The sequence below is a fragment of the Gopherus flavomarginatus genome, chromosome 9 (genome assembly GCF_025201925.1).
Source record: "Gopherus flavomarginatus isolate rGopFla2 chromosome 9, rGopFla2.mat.asm, whole genome shotgun sequence".
Lineage (NCBI taxonomy): Eukaryota > Metazoa > Chordata > Testudines > Testudinidae > Gopherus > Gopherus flavomarginatus.
In genome coordinates this window covers 31,664,236-31,677,975 of record NC_066625.1, presented here as the reverse complement: position 1 = coordinate 31,677,975, position 13,740 = coordinate 31,664,236, and the positions used below count along the sequence as shown (strand labels likewise).

The following is a 13,740-nucleotide window of genomic DNA, read 5'->3' as shown; positions in this document are numbered from 1 at the left end:
CCTTGAATTACACTGCAGAGCAACACCAGCAAATTCCCTGTCCCATACTTTCAACCAGAAATGTGCTTCTTGTACTGCCCAATACCCTCCTGGATAATACAAGCTCACAGAAAGTCCATAAAAAAAAATGATATGCACAAACCTTGATATCCCAAATGAAGTTCCCAAACACTTCAATCTAAACACATGGATTGAGATAAAACAATAAATCACATTTATTAATTACAGAAAGATAGCTTTTAAGTGATTACAAGTAATGAGGCGTAAAAGTCAGAAATGGTTACAAAGAAATAAAAGCTAAAATGCAAAATAATACCTAGCTTAACAAGCTAAGTGAATTTGAAGCAAAATGTCTCTCTCACCACATGATTTTGCTGTCTTACTGGCTGGATGCCTTTCAGTCAGGACCCATCCTCCAGATCAATGCTCATTTTCTTCTTCTTCACACGTTGTGGATGTCGTGGGCAGAGAGAAAGGGTTGACAGGTGATTTGTTCCTCATTTTTATATCTTTTCCTCCTCTTTGAGAATCATTTCCAGCTGGGGTTCAGGCAACTGAAAGTTTGTTGGACGGTAACTTTCAGCTGTTCTATTGCTAAGATGTAAATTTCTTGCTCACACCCTTCTTCCTGCCGAAGAATGGCCGCTTAATCAAGTGATAGTCCATATGATTACGCTGACATCTGGCTGTGGTGCTGGCTAGCTTTTTCTCCCTGGGGAACTGGTTTGAAGCTGTTTCCTTAGAGTTGGAACATGCCATATACAGTAGAACTTTACAACTTTATGTACAATGTTGCCACACATTTTACCAGGGCGATAATGTTCAGTAGAGTATGAGTTTTCAAATGATAGCTCACATGGCATACTTTGTACAAAATTTATCATAGTCTTGTAAAAGTGGTGAACATAATGGTACAGACTGTCACAACACCGTGTCCAAACCATGAGAACAGCCATGAGTGCTAGGTTGGGTCCCCAATATGTCAGCCTTTTCATGGGCTACCTCAAGGAACATTTTATGGAGAAAGGCATCACAAAATCAATGATATACCTGAGATACATCAATGATATTTTTATCATCTGGACAGATTACCTAAAGTCCTTCATAGATTTCCACCACAACTTTGGCAACCACCACCCATCCATGAGAACATTGCCACACATCATCAACTTCCTGGACACCAATGTCAGCATCAGTAATGGAACCATACAAATGACTATGTACAAGAAACCTACAGATCACCACACTTACCTCCAATGATCCAACAACCATCCCAGATACACCAAGAAATTTGTTATCTACAGCCAGGCACTCAGATGCCATAGAATTTGCTCCAAAGTGAAAGGGGGGTGAGCTTAGTAAATTGCCGCTATTTTCCATTGTTTCCAATGAGACTGAAGCCACAGGCTGCCCTCAGAAAAATGGCCCCCATTTCATTAAAAAACGTGCTGTCAAATTTCTCAGCCACCAGATGGCCAGTGTGTGACATCAGTGATCAAAATATGTGAAATATGACCCAAAAGTGGAACACCTGTTTTTTGTTACATGTCACATTCACCTTAGTTGGCAAATTAAAACTTGCCTAAGGATATTTTCTCACTGTGTGAATTACACAGGGCTTTTTTGTAATTTTTGGAAAATCATGACTTCTACAGTGCAGCCATCAGGGAACCTGGTGAGGGTCACAGCAGAGTTTGAACCACAGACCATCATATTCCCAGCCCATCTTTGTAACACCTGATGTGCAGGAATAAGCGTTGTTCTCTCAGTGGAGAAGCCACTAGAGGGGAAAGTGACATGAATCTGTTTCCAGTGGGTTAAGTAACTCTTTGTTATTCACCTGTAGAATACTGAGTTCTAGTCCTAGAACTGTGGTGGGGTGGCCTACTGATGATTAACAGGATAGCTTTTCACGCTGGTTTGTCAGTGTAGTTGAGAATAAATTCTGTCAAATTACTGAACTGGATTCTATTCCCAGCTGTGCTAGAATTTAACTTGTGCAATTCTACTTGATTGGTAAAATGGGATGTCTGATACTTGAATGCCTCCTCAAATAGGTGTTTGAGGTATGACTCAGTAATAAAGACTGTAAAATGCACACAAATATAGGCAGCAATGAGTGGAATAGGTGAGATTTCAGCCTGGGCGCTCCTGGCTCCCAGGTCAGTGCTCCTTCCTTTAGGCTAAAGTATATTTTTTGATTGGACTCTCTCTCTCCTCTCCAAATCGGGAGCCTGATTCAACTGAAATGTAGTACATCTAAGAGTGCTGCCTGCCATCTGAATGTAAAGCTGTACCAACTCTAGATGGCTACATCTTGTCTCTTTCATTTCCAGTGAGACAGCAGCTACAGGCTGCCCCCAGAAAAGATGGCTGCCATCTATGTTTTGGCTAGGAAACTGCGGGGAGATAGTCTGTGACACAATCCTTGGCTATGGTGGAGAGCAGTGGAAAGAGCTCCCCTGAGAAAGAGTTACATGCTGCAGTGCTGTGGCTCAGTGCTGCCAACCCTCACAATTTTGTTGCGAGGTGTGTGATATTTGGTGTGTTTCTTAAGGCCCCTTCCCAGGGCCGCCCGGGAGGGGGGCAAGTGGGGAAATTTGCCCCAGACCCTGCAGGGGCCCCCACGAGAGTTTTCAGCAGGTCTTCAGAGGCAGGTCCTTCAGTGCTGCCAAACACACCCGGAGCGAGTGAAGGACCCGCTGCCGAAGACCCAGAGCTTCTTCCTCTCCAGGTGTTTGGCGGCAATTTGGCAGTGAGGGCTTCTTCCGCTCTGGGTCTTTGGTGGCAATTCAGCGGCGAGGGCTCCTTCTGCTCCAGGTCTTCGGTGGCGGGTCCTTCACTCGCTCTGGGACCCTCCGCCGAATTGCCCCGAAGACCCAGAGCGGAAGGACCCCCGCCACCGAAGACCCCAGGCCCCCTGAATCCTCTGGGCGGCCCTACCCCTGCCTCTGGAGCTGTGTGAATACATCTGAATTTGAGCAATCATTTTTTAGAAGGACATTTCTAACACTCTTAGTTGTTGGGAAGAGCCAGGAAACATGACACCAAAGGCTAAAACTAGAAGGCAACTACCAAGAGCCCAGCTATGTTATTTCCCTGCATTCTGCACTCTTCCCTCTCACTGCAAGCATCCCTGCTCCATCAATATTCCTATATACATGGCAAAAGTTAATATGGAGTTCATCCTTATCTCCTCTTATATGTCTCCCAGAGCCCTTCAACACTTGCTGTATTAAAAACCAAGGAAGTTCTGTAAACAAAAGCTTTCTTCAAAAAGATCAAGGTTGGTAGGTGTGACATCCCCCAGTGTAAACCCAAACCCCAAACAGGTTTAAAAATTACTAAAATAGCTGCAGATCTGACAAAAAGTGGAACTATAAACAGTCACTCCTTAAACATTCAACCTTGCATTCCAGAGCACAAAGCTTCCTCTTCCTCTTATTTCTGAGGTTAATCAGTTCCTTCTTATTACAGGTGAAAGCAGTTGCTTAAGTTGCTACTAGTTTGTATTTTGCCGATGCTAGTAAAACCAAATTTAGTAACTTTTTACAGCAATGTAACAACAATCTAGGGGAAAGTGATACTTACCTTTATTAAAATAAAATCTTTTACCTTTAAAATTCAAATTTAAAATTTAAAAATACAGCACTTCTATCGAGAGCCTATATACATTCAAACAGGCTCAATAGTGATCATAGCAGTGTCCCATAACGTACTTCCTTGTTTTTTAGGTTTGGTGTTGTGGGATGTCACTCTTAACCAGCCTCAGCCCCTTTTAAATGAGGGGCGGGGGGGGGGTTATGGAATTTTACTAGGAATTAAAATTAGCATATTGGAGGCTAAGCTCTGAATGTGAGCATACTCATTGTTCCTGGGAATTTTTATCTCAGTGACATTTTGATTTACACTTCTTGTGTCACTAGTGAAGTATATGTATTTTATGCCTTCTTTTTTGTAAGAATTCAGATTCCAATGAATTTGTCAAAAGGGAGATGAAATAAATGCAATACAACAAAAGTATCTTTAATAATTAAGTTATTTCAGCCAGTGAAATTAACGACTTGTATTAGAGCCATATGTTTTAAAATAAAGTGTTCTTTCCCTAGGCTAAGGTTGTCCATGTCTTGCTGGATGGACATTGTATCTCTCCACCAGAGGGCTTTCTTATCCGAAAGGGACCAGGCAACTGTCACTTTGACTTTGCTCAAGAAATTCTCTTTGTTGACTACTTGAAGCCCCAACAGATTATCAGACCATATGGGAGGTAAAATAGAATGTTTTTACTATCTGAACCTTACATATTCTCTTACCTACGCCTTGAAGGTAGTCTGTTTGGATGACCTGCCCTGAAGCAGATGCATTATGAAGTGCGTGGATACAAATACCAAGTACTTTGGGCATACTTTTTAAAAATTACATGCACTTAAATCTGCCCTCAATTGTGTGCCTAATTTTCATGTGTGCTTACAAAGACTGTATGTGCAAGTAGCCAAGTAGATGCACAGTGGACAATTAGCATGAAGAAATAAATGTGCGTACAAAATAAATGTGGAATTCTACACTCAGCTGTGAAAATAAGGCCCTTATCTTCCTGTAGTTTCTCAGAGAATTCCTGTGCTGAAAGCAGATGAATAAATTCTCCAAATTCACTGGTTTGTTTTTGTTTTTTGATGGTTTTTTGGTGGAGAGTGTCTGTTCTTTACTAAATATGTCTGGATTTTAAAATTTTTCTTGTGTATTTTTGCAGAACTGATTCAAGTGGGATGGAACAAGCTAGTATGGACTATGAAGCACCATTGATGCCATGTGGCTGTATCCTTCCCTATCATTTTCTCACTTGTATTATTATGTATAGTATCTTGTAATTATTTTTATTATTATTATGGGTATTGCAATTCTGTTCTTTTTGGTCTCCCTGAATCCCTGCTCTCTTGCCCCCAGCATTTTCAGAGTTCCTCTATATGGCTTTGTTTAAATTTAAGTGAGGTACCTAAAGCTTGAGAGAGGCATCATTAAAATACAAATAAATATAAATTGCCTGTACAATAAAGCATGAATATGCAACTCCAGCTTCAAACTCTCCATTGGCTCTGCCTCTAATTCAGGATCAAATCTAAAAACTACTATAAGATTCCATACAGAATAAAGCTGGACACGATTTAAATAGGAAGGACAAAAACTATTGACATGAACGTAGGTCAGGACATAACAATGGTTTGTACTAAACTATGTTAATTGTATATTTTAAAATCAATTTTCCCGAATAGAGAAGTTGGATTGGGAACTTCATTTCTCTCTATCCAAGTGGAAAGAAGAAGACATTCAAAGTAATTGAGAGACAGTGAATTCAAAAGCGATAAAAGGCAATATTTTTTCACACAAACTCATTGCTCCAGGATGTCACTGAGGCAAAGAAGTTAATGAAATTCAAAGATGGATTGGACATTTCCACAAATATCAAGACTATATCATGTTATAACAGTAAACACTAAAAACAAGGTTTAAAAGGCTATAAATCCACCTGCTTCTCAGGGCTCAAGCTTCTCTGTTAGTGGTTAGGAGATGCCCCGACCAGGGGTATTCTGTCTTTATCCAAGATCCATAAACCTGGAAATCCTGGATGCCCCATCATCTCAGGCATTGGCACTCTTACTGCAGGATTATCTGGCTATTTGTATTCTCTCCTCAGACCCTACGCTATCAGCACTCCTAGCTATCTTCAAAGCACCAACGACTTCCTGAGGAAACTACAATGCATTGGTGACCATCCTGGCCACCATGGATGTAGAAGCTGTTTACACCAATATTCCACATGAGGATGGACTACAAGCTGTCAGGAACAGTATCTCTGATGAGGCCACAGCACACCTGGTGGCTGAGCTTTGTGACTTTGTCCTCACCATTTCAGATTTGGGGATAACTTATACCATTTCAGATTTGGGGATAACTTATACCTTCAAGTCAGCTTCACTGCTATGGATACACAGTATGCCAACATTTTTATGGCTGACTTAGAACAACGCTTCCTCAGCTCTTATCCCCTAGTGCCCCTCCTCTACTTTCGCTACATTGATGACATCGTCATCATATGGACCCACACGAAGGAGGCCTTTAAAGAATTCCACCTGGATTTCAACAATTTCCACCCCACCATCAACCTCAACCTGGACCAGTCCACACAAGAGATCCACTTCCTGGGAACTACAGTGCAAATAAGTGATGATCTCATGAAACCAACCTATACCGGAAATCTAGTGACCGCTATACTTACCTACATACCTCCAGCTTCCTTCTAGGACACGTCACACAATCCATTGTCTACATCCAAGCCCTTAGATACAACAGCATTTGCTTCAGTCCCTTAGACAGAAACAAACACCTACAAGATCTTTATCAAGCATTCTTAAAACTACAGTACCCACCTGGGGAAGTGAGGAAACAGATTGACAGAGCAAGACGGTTACCCAGAAGTCACCTACTATAGGACAGGCTCAACAAGGAAAATAACAGAACACCACTGGCCATCACATACAGCCCCCCACTAAAACCTCTCCACAACATCATCAACGATCTACAACCTATCCTGGAAAACGATCCCTCACTCTCACAGACCTTGGGAGGCCAGTCCTCACTTACAGACAGCCCCCCAACCTGAAGCAAATACTCACCAGCAACTACGCACCACACCACAGAAACACTAACCCAGGAACCTATCCCTGTAACAAACCTCGTTGCCTACTCTGTCCCCATATCTACTCTAGAGACACCATCAGAGGACCCAACCACATCAGCCATACCATCGGGGGCTCATTCACCTGCACATCTATTAATGTGATATATGCCATCATGTGCCAGCAATGCCCCTCTGCCATGTACATTGGCCAGACTGGACCGTCTCTATGTAAAAGAATAAATGGACACAAATCAGACATCAGGAATGGTAACCTACAAAAGCCAGTAGGAGAACACTTCAGTCTTCCCTGGATATTCAATAATAGATTTTAAAGTAACCATCTGTAGTGAGACGGTGTGGCTCCCCTCCGCCCCGGAGGAGGAAGAGCCCAGCCAGAAGCCAGAGTGGACGGAGCTAGTGAGCTCTGAGCCCGCCCCTCAAAGGGTCAGGTGGCGACCCGGAACTATAAGGGCCGGCCCTCAGGGTTCAGTAAGAGCCCAGTCGCCGGAGACAGCAGACGTCCCTAGGGAAGCCCGAGACTGGGAAGCTCCGGCGGCCCAAGGCAGCCGCCCAGACTGGCCGGAGCTGCCCCGTGCCCGCTACCCGGAGGAGCTGCTGGAGCTGCCCCGTGCCCGCTACCTGGAGGAGCTGCCGGAGCTGCCCCGCGCCCGCTACCCAGAGGAGCTGCCCCGTGCCAGCTACCCAGAGGAGTTGCCGGACCTGCCAACCAGCCTCGGCCATGACAAATCCATGTTCCTGGACCCTGCAGAGGCCGATGTCAGGACCCAGCTAGGGCCCGAGGGGGAGTACGGAAGTAGCCCAGGGGCAGCCGACCCAAGTCTGTCTGCAGCATTACTGGAGCCTGTGTCAGTGTGTTGCAGCCAGGATCCCGACTGACTAAGCAGTGGATCGTCAGCCGCTGCCAGGGCCCCAGGCTGGGACACAGTGGAGTGGGAGGGCCTGTGTCTCCCCTGCCACCCCATTCCTGGGTGGCAGACTCCCCCTCTCCCTGGCCTGAGGAGGCCAGAGTCTGTTACTGTTGCTCAGCCCTGCCTAAGAACCTGAGCCTCCTGACTCAGTGGTTGCTGCCCTGCCCTGACCTGGGGCCGGGCCTTACAACTGTTACTGTTGCTCAGCCCTGCCTGAGGGCCTGAGCACTTCTGACTCAGTGGTTGCTGCCCCACCCTGACCTAGGGCCAGGCATTAAAACTGTTACTGCTCAGCCCTGCCTGAGGACCTGAGCATTCTGACTCAGCGTTTGTTGCTCCGCCTAGACCCAGGGCCGGGCTTAAACTATCATTACCGCTCAGCCCTGCCTGAGGGCCTGAGCACTCTGACTCAGTGTTTGTTGCCCCGTCCTGACCTAGGGCCGGGGCTCATAACTGTTGTTATGGCTCAGCCCTACCTGAGGGCTTGAGCCTCCTGACCCAGTGGTTGTTGCCGCGCCGGAGCCGGGGCCAGACGTAACCACTGTGCAGCCAACTACCGCAAGAGCTATCGAGGGAGACCCCCGGCCGGACTATTTCCCCGGACCCATCGGTGTGTAGTGAGCCGGCATGGCTTCCCTCCACCACAGAGAGGGTCGAGCACTGGTGAACTCGTGTACACCATCCTTAAACAAAAAAACTTCAAAAACAGGCTTCAAAGAGAAACTGCAGAGCTACAATTCATTTGTAAACTTAACACCATTAGTTTGGGCTTGAATAGGGATAGGGTTGGCTGGCTCACTACGAAAACAATTTTCTCTCTCTTGGAATTACACCTCCTCATCAGTTATTGGGAGTGGACCACATCAACCCTGACTGAATTGGCCTTGTCAACACTGGTTCTCTACTGGTAAGGAAACTCCCTTCTCTTCATGTGCCAGTATATTTAAGCCTGTATCTGTAATTTTCACTCCATGCATCTGAAGAAGTGGGGGTTTTTACCCACAAAAGCTTATGCCCAAATAAATCTGTTAGTCTTTAAGGTGCCCACCCGAATCCTCATTGTTTCTGTGGTTACAGACTAACACAGCTACGCCTCTGATACTTAGAAGATGCATATTATCCCACATCTGCGCATTGTGAGGTTTCTTGCACTTTTGTGGTAAGTATCTGGCCCTGGCCACTGTTGGAGACAGAAGTCTGGACTTGATGGACCTGGCCTGATCCAGGATGGCAATTCCTATTCCCAGTTACTGTGTGGGTCTGGGATTAGTCCAGTACAAGGACTTAAAAGGATGTTGCAAGGTCTTCAAATCTCACTTAGTGCAAACTATTTAATCAAAAGTCTGGTGGCTGGAAGTTCAAGCTAGACAAATTCAGATTGGAAGTAAGGCACAGTTTTTTAACAGTGAAGGTGGTTAACCATTGGAATAATTTACCAAAGGAAGTAGTGGACTCCTCATCACCTGGAACTCTGTTTTTTCTAAATGCCATGTTCTTGTTCAATCAGAAGTTATTGTACTTGGCATAGGAATTACCGGGATAAATTCTATGGCTTGTATTATGAAAGAGATGAGACTAGATTATCATAATTGTCCCTTCTGACATCAGAATCAGTGAATTTGTATACTCATTAATTGTAGCCCACATAAGCTATTAGCTAAATGGTCTTTATAGTTACCTGAATCCTCTCCTACAAATCAGGATACCTGTGTGGTATATTTGTGCATAGCTTATTTAGTTTCATAGTAGTTGGCTCATGTGATCAGCACCTAGGGAAGATTGTGATGCTTGAGAAAAAGAATATGTACAGTACTGTGAATGCAGGTTATTAATTAGAGAGAAGACAACTTATGGTAGAAGCAGTCTAAATCAAGGAAGGAATATTTGACCATTATGACAATGAATCAGTGAAAGTAATAAGAGAATGAAAAAGGATAATGCAAGATGTTACCCACGTAAATAAGACTGTAGAAAAAAATGTATGATGTACTAAATAGCGTGTGTCCCTGTAATTAAAGGCAGTATCATAATGCATATACACAAGTGGGCAAAGCAAAGGTTGCACAGCCATTTCTTCACCTTAGAGATTTAATATTTTCTTATAACTTTCTTCCAAAATAGAAAAAATGTTGGAATCAAAATTTTCCTTAATAACATCTTTCAGTTATTTTCCAGTTTCAGCTTCTAACAAGCTGGGGTGATCCATACTATATTGGTTTGAACGGACTAGAGTTGTATAATGAACATGGAGACAAAATCTTACTCACTGAAAACAGTATCCTTTACCAGACTGAGCTTCTTTTTCTCTTTCATATGCACTCTTCAGTCCTTCATTGATCCTATCCTACCATCATCTGCTGACCTATACAAAAAGTGCAGTATTACCCCTCCTGACTAACTGCTGTGATTGCTCTTGAGGTTTTGGTGATATTTATCGAGGTACAGTTTCATAATGTTGCTGCTTCATAAACTGGCCTCTTCACATTCCTGCTCTTGGGATGGGCCTGGCAATGCAGCTTGGACTGGTGGATCCTTCTCATAGAAGTGCTCATTAGAGCAGTGCTTCTCAAATCCGGTCTGCCACTTGTTAGAGAAAGCCCCTGATGGTCCGGGCCAGTTTGTTTACCTGCCGGCTCCTCAGGTTCGGCCGATCGCAGCTCCCACTGGCCGCGGTTCGCCGCTCCAAGCCAATGGGGGCTGTGGGAAGGGCAACCAGTACATCCCTCAGCCCGCACTGCTTCCCACAGCCTCCACTGGCCTGGAGCAGCGGACCGCGGCCAGTGGGAGCCGCGATCAGCCGAACCTGTGGACGCAGCAGGTAATCATTTTAATTATTTTACTTTTATTTTTTATTTTGTTGGCTCATATGCCTTGGCATAGATCCACAATTCCAAGCCACCACCAAAGGGAAAGAAATCAGGTTTCAAGAGGTGAGCTTCTTCAATGTAGTCAACAACGTTGGGCTTTTACCATGGTTATATTGGTCTGAGGCAACCTCTTGCTCTCTTGGGGAGGAGCCTCCCTGGCTACAGCCAGACACAAGCACACGTCTCAGAATTAAGACTGTCTTTTTTCAAGCTCATCTCTCTCTCAGGGTTTCTGAATACTAAGAATGTCACCCTTTTTTTCCTACAGCTTTTAACAGCTCACTCAGCATCCCCCATTGATCTTCTTCCTGCACCCAGAATATTTTTAAATGATCTTCTGGACCATAGAACCACACAAGTTTTCATAATTCTTTGGGGTAGGTACCTTCATTTTAGTAGCTCAGTGGCTGGGGCTTTGTCTTGCAGTTTCCACATGGTCCCATGTTTTTATAGCTCTAGCAGGGCAGCTCTTATTTTCAGCTGACTGTTGTACCTCCTTCACCAGCCTGTTCTCATTCTGTATAGCCTTACTCTGCAATATTCCAGCTCTTTTTGCAGGGTGGCCACTTCAGCCTTTAGGTCCTCTAGTTCTTTATCCTTCTCCAAGTCAGACTTCAACCCTTGCTTGAAATTAAGCTGGTTCTGGAGTGCAGTTAGTTCCTTCTATAGCAGTGAAGATTGCTGTTCCCCAGTCTCCTTTTTAGCTCTGTGGCGGGTTACCCTCTGCTTCCACTTTATGGCTTGCACTAAGAATTTTTCCCGTGAAGAGCAAGTCTCAGGGATTTCAGTCCAATTCCCATCAGTTGTAGCAGCCTTCTCCTTCAGTTCCCTTCAGCCCATTATTATATAGGTCTGCTGGGTAACTGAGGAGTCTACTGACATTATTGCAGCTTCTTCTGTGTACTGGTTCTTAGTGTTCATGCCATGGGATTCCCAGTCCTTTGACAAACAGCCAGTTTTCCTTCTTGGAAGGCCTTTCTGGAGCTTTGAGGGGTCATACAACTCCCCTGTAGCTACACCAGCCTGGCACTAATCTACTTCTGGGCTCTGCATGTGAGTGCAGGTCTCCACCCATGCTTTAGTGTCCTGGTCACACCATCCCTCACAGTCCTGGACCAGTTTTCCCTGCAACCCAGCTTCTTCTGTCACAGTGTGTAGGCTAATGCTTCATTGGCAAGTTTCAGAAGCTCACTAGCCTTAGTCCCCAGCTTCTTTTACCTCTTGGTAACCCACTGCTCCAAGGTATGATTGACACTCAAACTCCAGTTTCTGCTTCAAAGCTTCTTCCATTGTTCTGCTCAAGAAAAAGATCTCTCTCCCTTCCTTTGTACTTTTCCTTCAGCATATTCCCTCACATCTCTTTAGTGGGAGGAGCTGTTCTCCAGAATTAGCAGTCCTTCTGACTTTTGTCCTGGTTGAGATCCCTAACTCAAGATTTCCATTTTCTTCTGCTCTTCTACACATGTGATCCTTTAGGGTGTTCTCACTCTCTAATGCAGTGGTGGGCGGCCTGCGGCCCATCAGGATAATCCACTGGCAGGCTGCAAGACAGTTTGTTTACATTGGCTGTCTGCAGGCACGGCCGCCCACAGCTCCCAGAACCCGTACCCTCTCCTGCACTGGAAGGCTGAGATTTTTTTGATGGTCTCAAAACTTGGGGAGAACCAAGGATTTAAACTTCTGAAATTGATCCAAGATCAGAAACACTTTTCCTAAATCTGTCTTGAAAAGAGCTTGTGGGTGAGTGGTCCCTGTAAAGGAGTCTGGAACCTCTTCTCCTGACGGATGATAATATTAGAATATGGTATCTTGACGAGAATGGCAAACTGTTCCCCTTGCTAAGGAAGTATTTATTTATCTAGAGACAAAAATACTGCATTACTTATTACAAAACCACAAACCAATGTAAAGTTAAGGCATTTAATAGTACATATTATCAACTTCTCTGTCCAGAGACACATATCACCTTTCCACTGGAACAGTACGTCTTAGTAAGCGAACTCTTACTTTTATCAGAAGATCATTCAGGCAGCGATAGATTTGTATCATCAAGCTACAAACATCTCTGAGCATATTCACAGAGGTGTGGTGGTAATAGTGGCTCAAGTCAGAACCAAAGAAATTCATTTGTTCCCTTGTCTAGTTGGCAAAGACAAGATACCATACTGAATTGGAACAGGCAACAAACACTGGCATCAGGGTGCTGTTATCTTTTAGATTTATGCTAAATCATGACTAGGGCAGCCTCAGACCCACTTATTCGCTGATATGCCTGGGATTACTCATACAGACTACCACAGGGAAAATGGTTATCAAAACTGTAAAGGTGTGGCACTCTAGATCCAAAGCTCAAAGAGATCATAAGAGCCTGCTCAGACCCCTGGGATGATTATTTTTTCCACTGACATCCCCTGACCCAGGTTTCACATGAGGAACCTTCACAAGTTCATACTAAAAAATTGGGGTTCAACACAGAGAAGTATGAAGAGGAAACTCTCATCTGTGAGGATGAAACTGTGTTTATGAAGTCAGAGATGCCTACTTTGAAATCAGTGGGAGTTAGGCATATCTAATCCATGTAGGCATTTTCAAAAATCTCAATAGGCTTCTAAATACTAGGCCAAACACCCCCTTCTCCGTATGCTGGATATGTCCTTAGGGAGTGAACTGCTGCACCTATTCCTTGCCGGGTCAGGCATTTGCCTCCTTTGCTTATGGAGGTCCAGAAACTCCTGGCACAAAACTGAATTACACCAGAGTTTTGTAACCATTGCTATAAAGGAATATTAGGCATTGGAATAAGTACAGACCAATGGGCTAAATGTAGAGAGAAACGTAAGGCAATTCAACAACACTGAAACAGTGAAACAACAGCATTGTCCCTTCTTCTGCCTCTGGAGGTGCCCAAAACCTTTAACCCCTTCACCCGAGGCCTCTAATCCCACTGGTGGGGTACATAAAGCTGAGCTGCCCTAGCCTGGTAAGGTGTACTGCTTTCTGGTGGCTGCTCAGTCTGAGCCTCCAGCCTGGTGGGGTGCTGCTTTTTGACTGCTTGGTCATCACCTGCCCTCGGGACACTAGTGAATCTGAGTCCAAAGTGCTCACAACTCGTCCTTTCCCCCAGACTCATGCACACCCATACCAAGGGAAACACAATCCTTCCACCTTCCACCAAAGCCCCTCCCCTCCCCCACACATACTACAGCCAAGATGGCACCCACCCCCCAGTTCCTCCCAGCTGCCATGGACTCCTCTGACCTTATGTTCC

General features: G+C 44.7%; 1 protein-coding gene across 4 annotated transcripts in view; it reads left to right on the top strand.

Moving 5' to 3' along the window:
- KATNIP (katanin interacting protein) overlaps nucleotides 1-13,740 on the top strand; it is a 181,651-nt gene that overhangs the window by 139,737 nt on the left and 28,174 nt on the right. For all 4 annotated transcript variants that reach the window (XM_050968053.1, XM_050968055.1, XM_050968056.1 and 1 more), the window contains exons 20-22: nucleotides 4,110-4,267; nucleotides 4,751-4,815; nucleotides 9,770-9,880. In XM_050968053.1, the coding sequence (XP_050824010.1) occupies nucleotides 4,110-4,267; nucleotides 4,751-4,815; nucleotides 9,770-9,880 (334 nt within the window). The remainder of the gene's footprint in view (nucleotides 1-4,109; nucleotides 4,268-4,750; nucleotides 4,816-9,769; nucleotides 9,881-13,740) is intronic.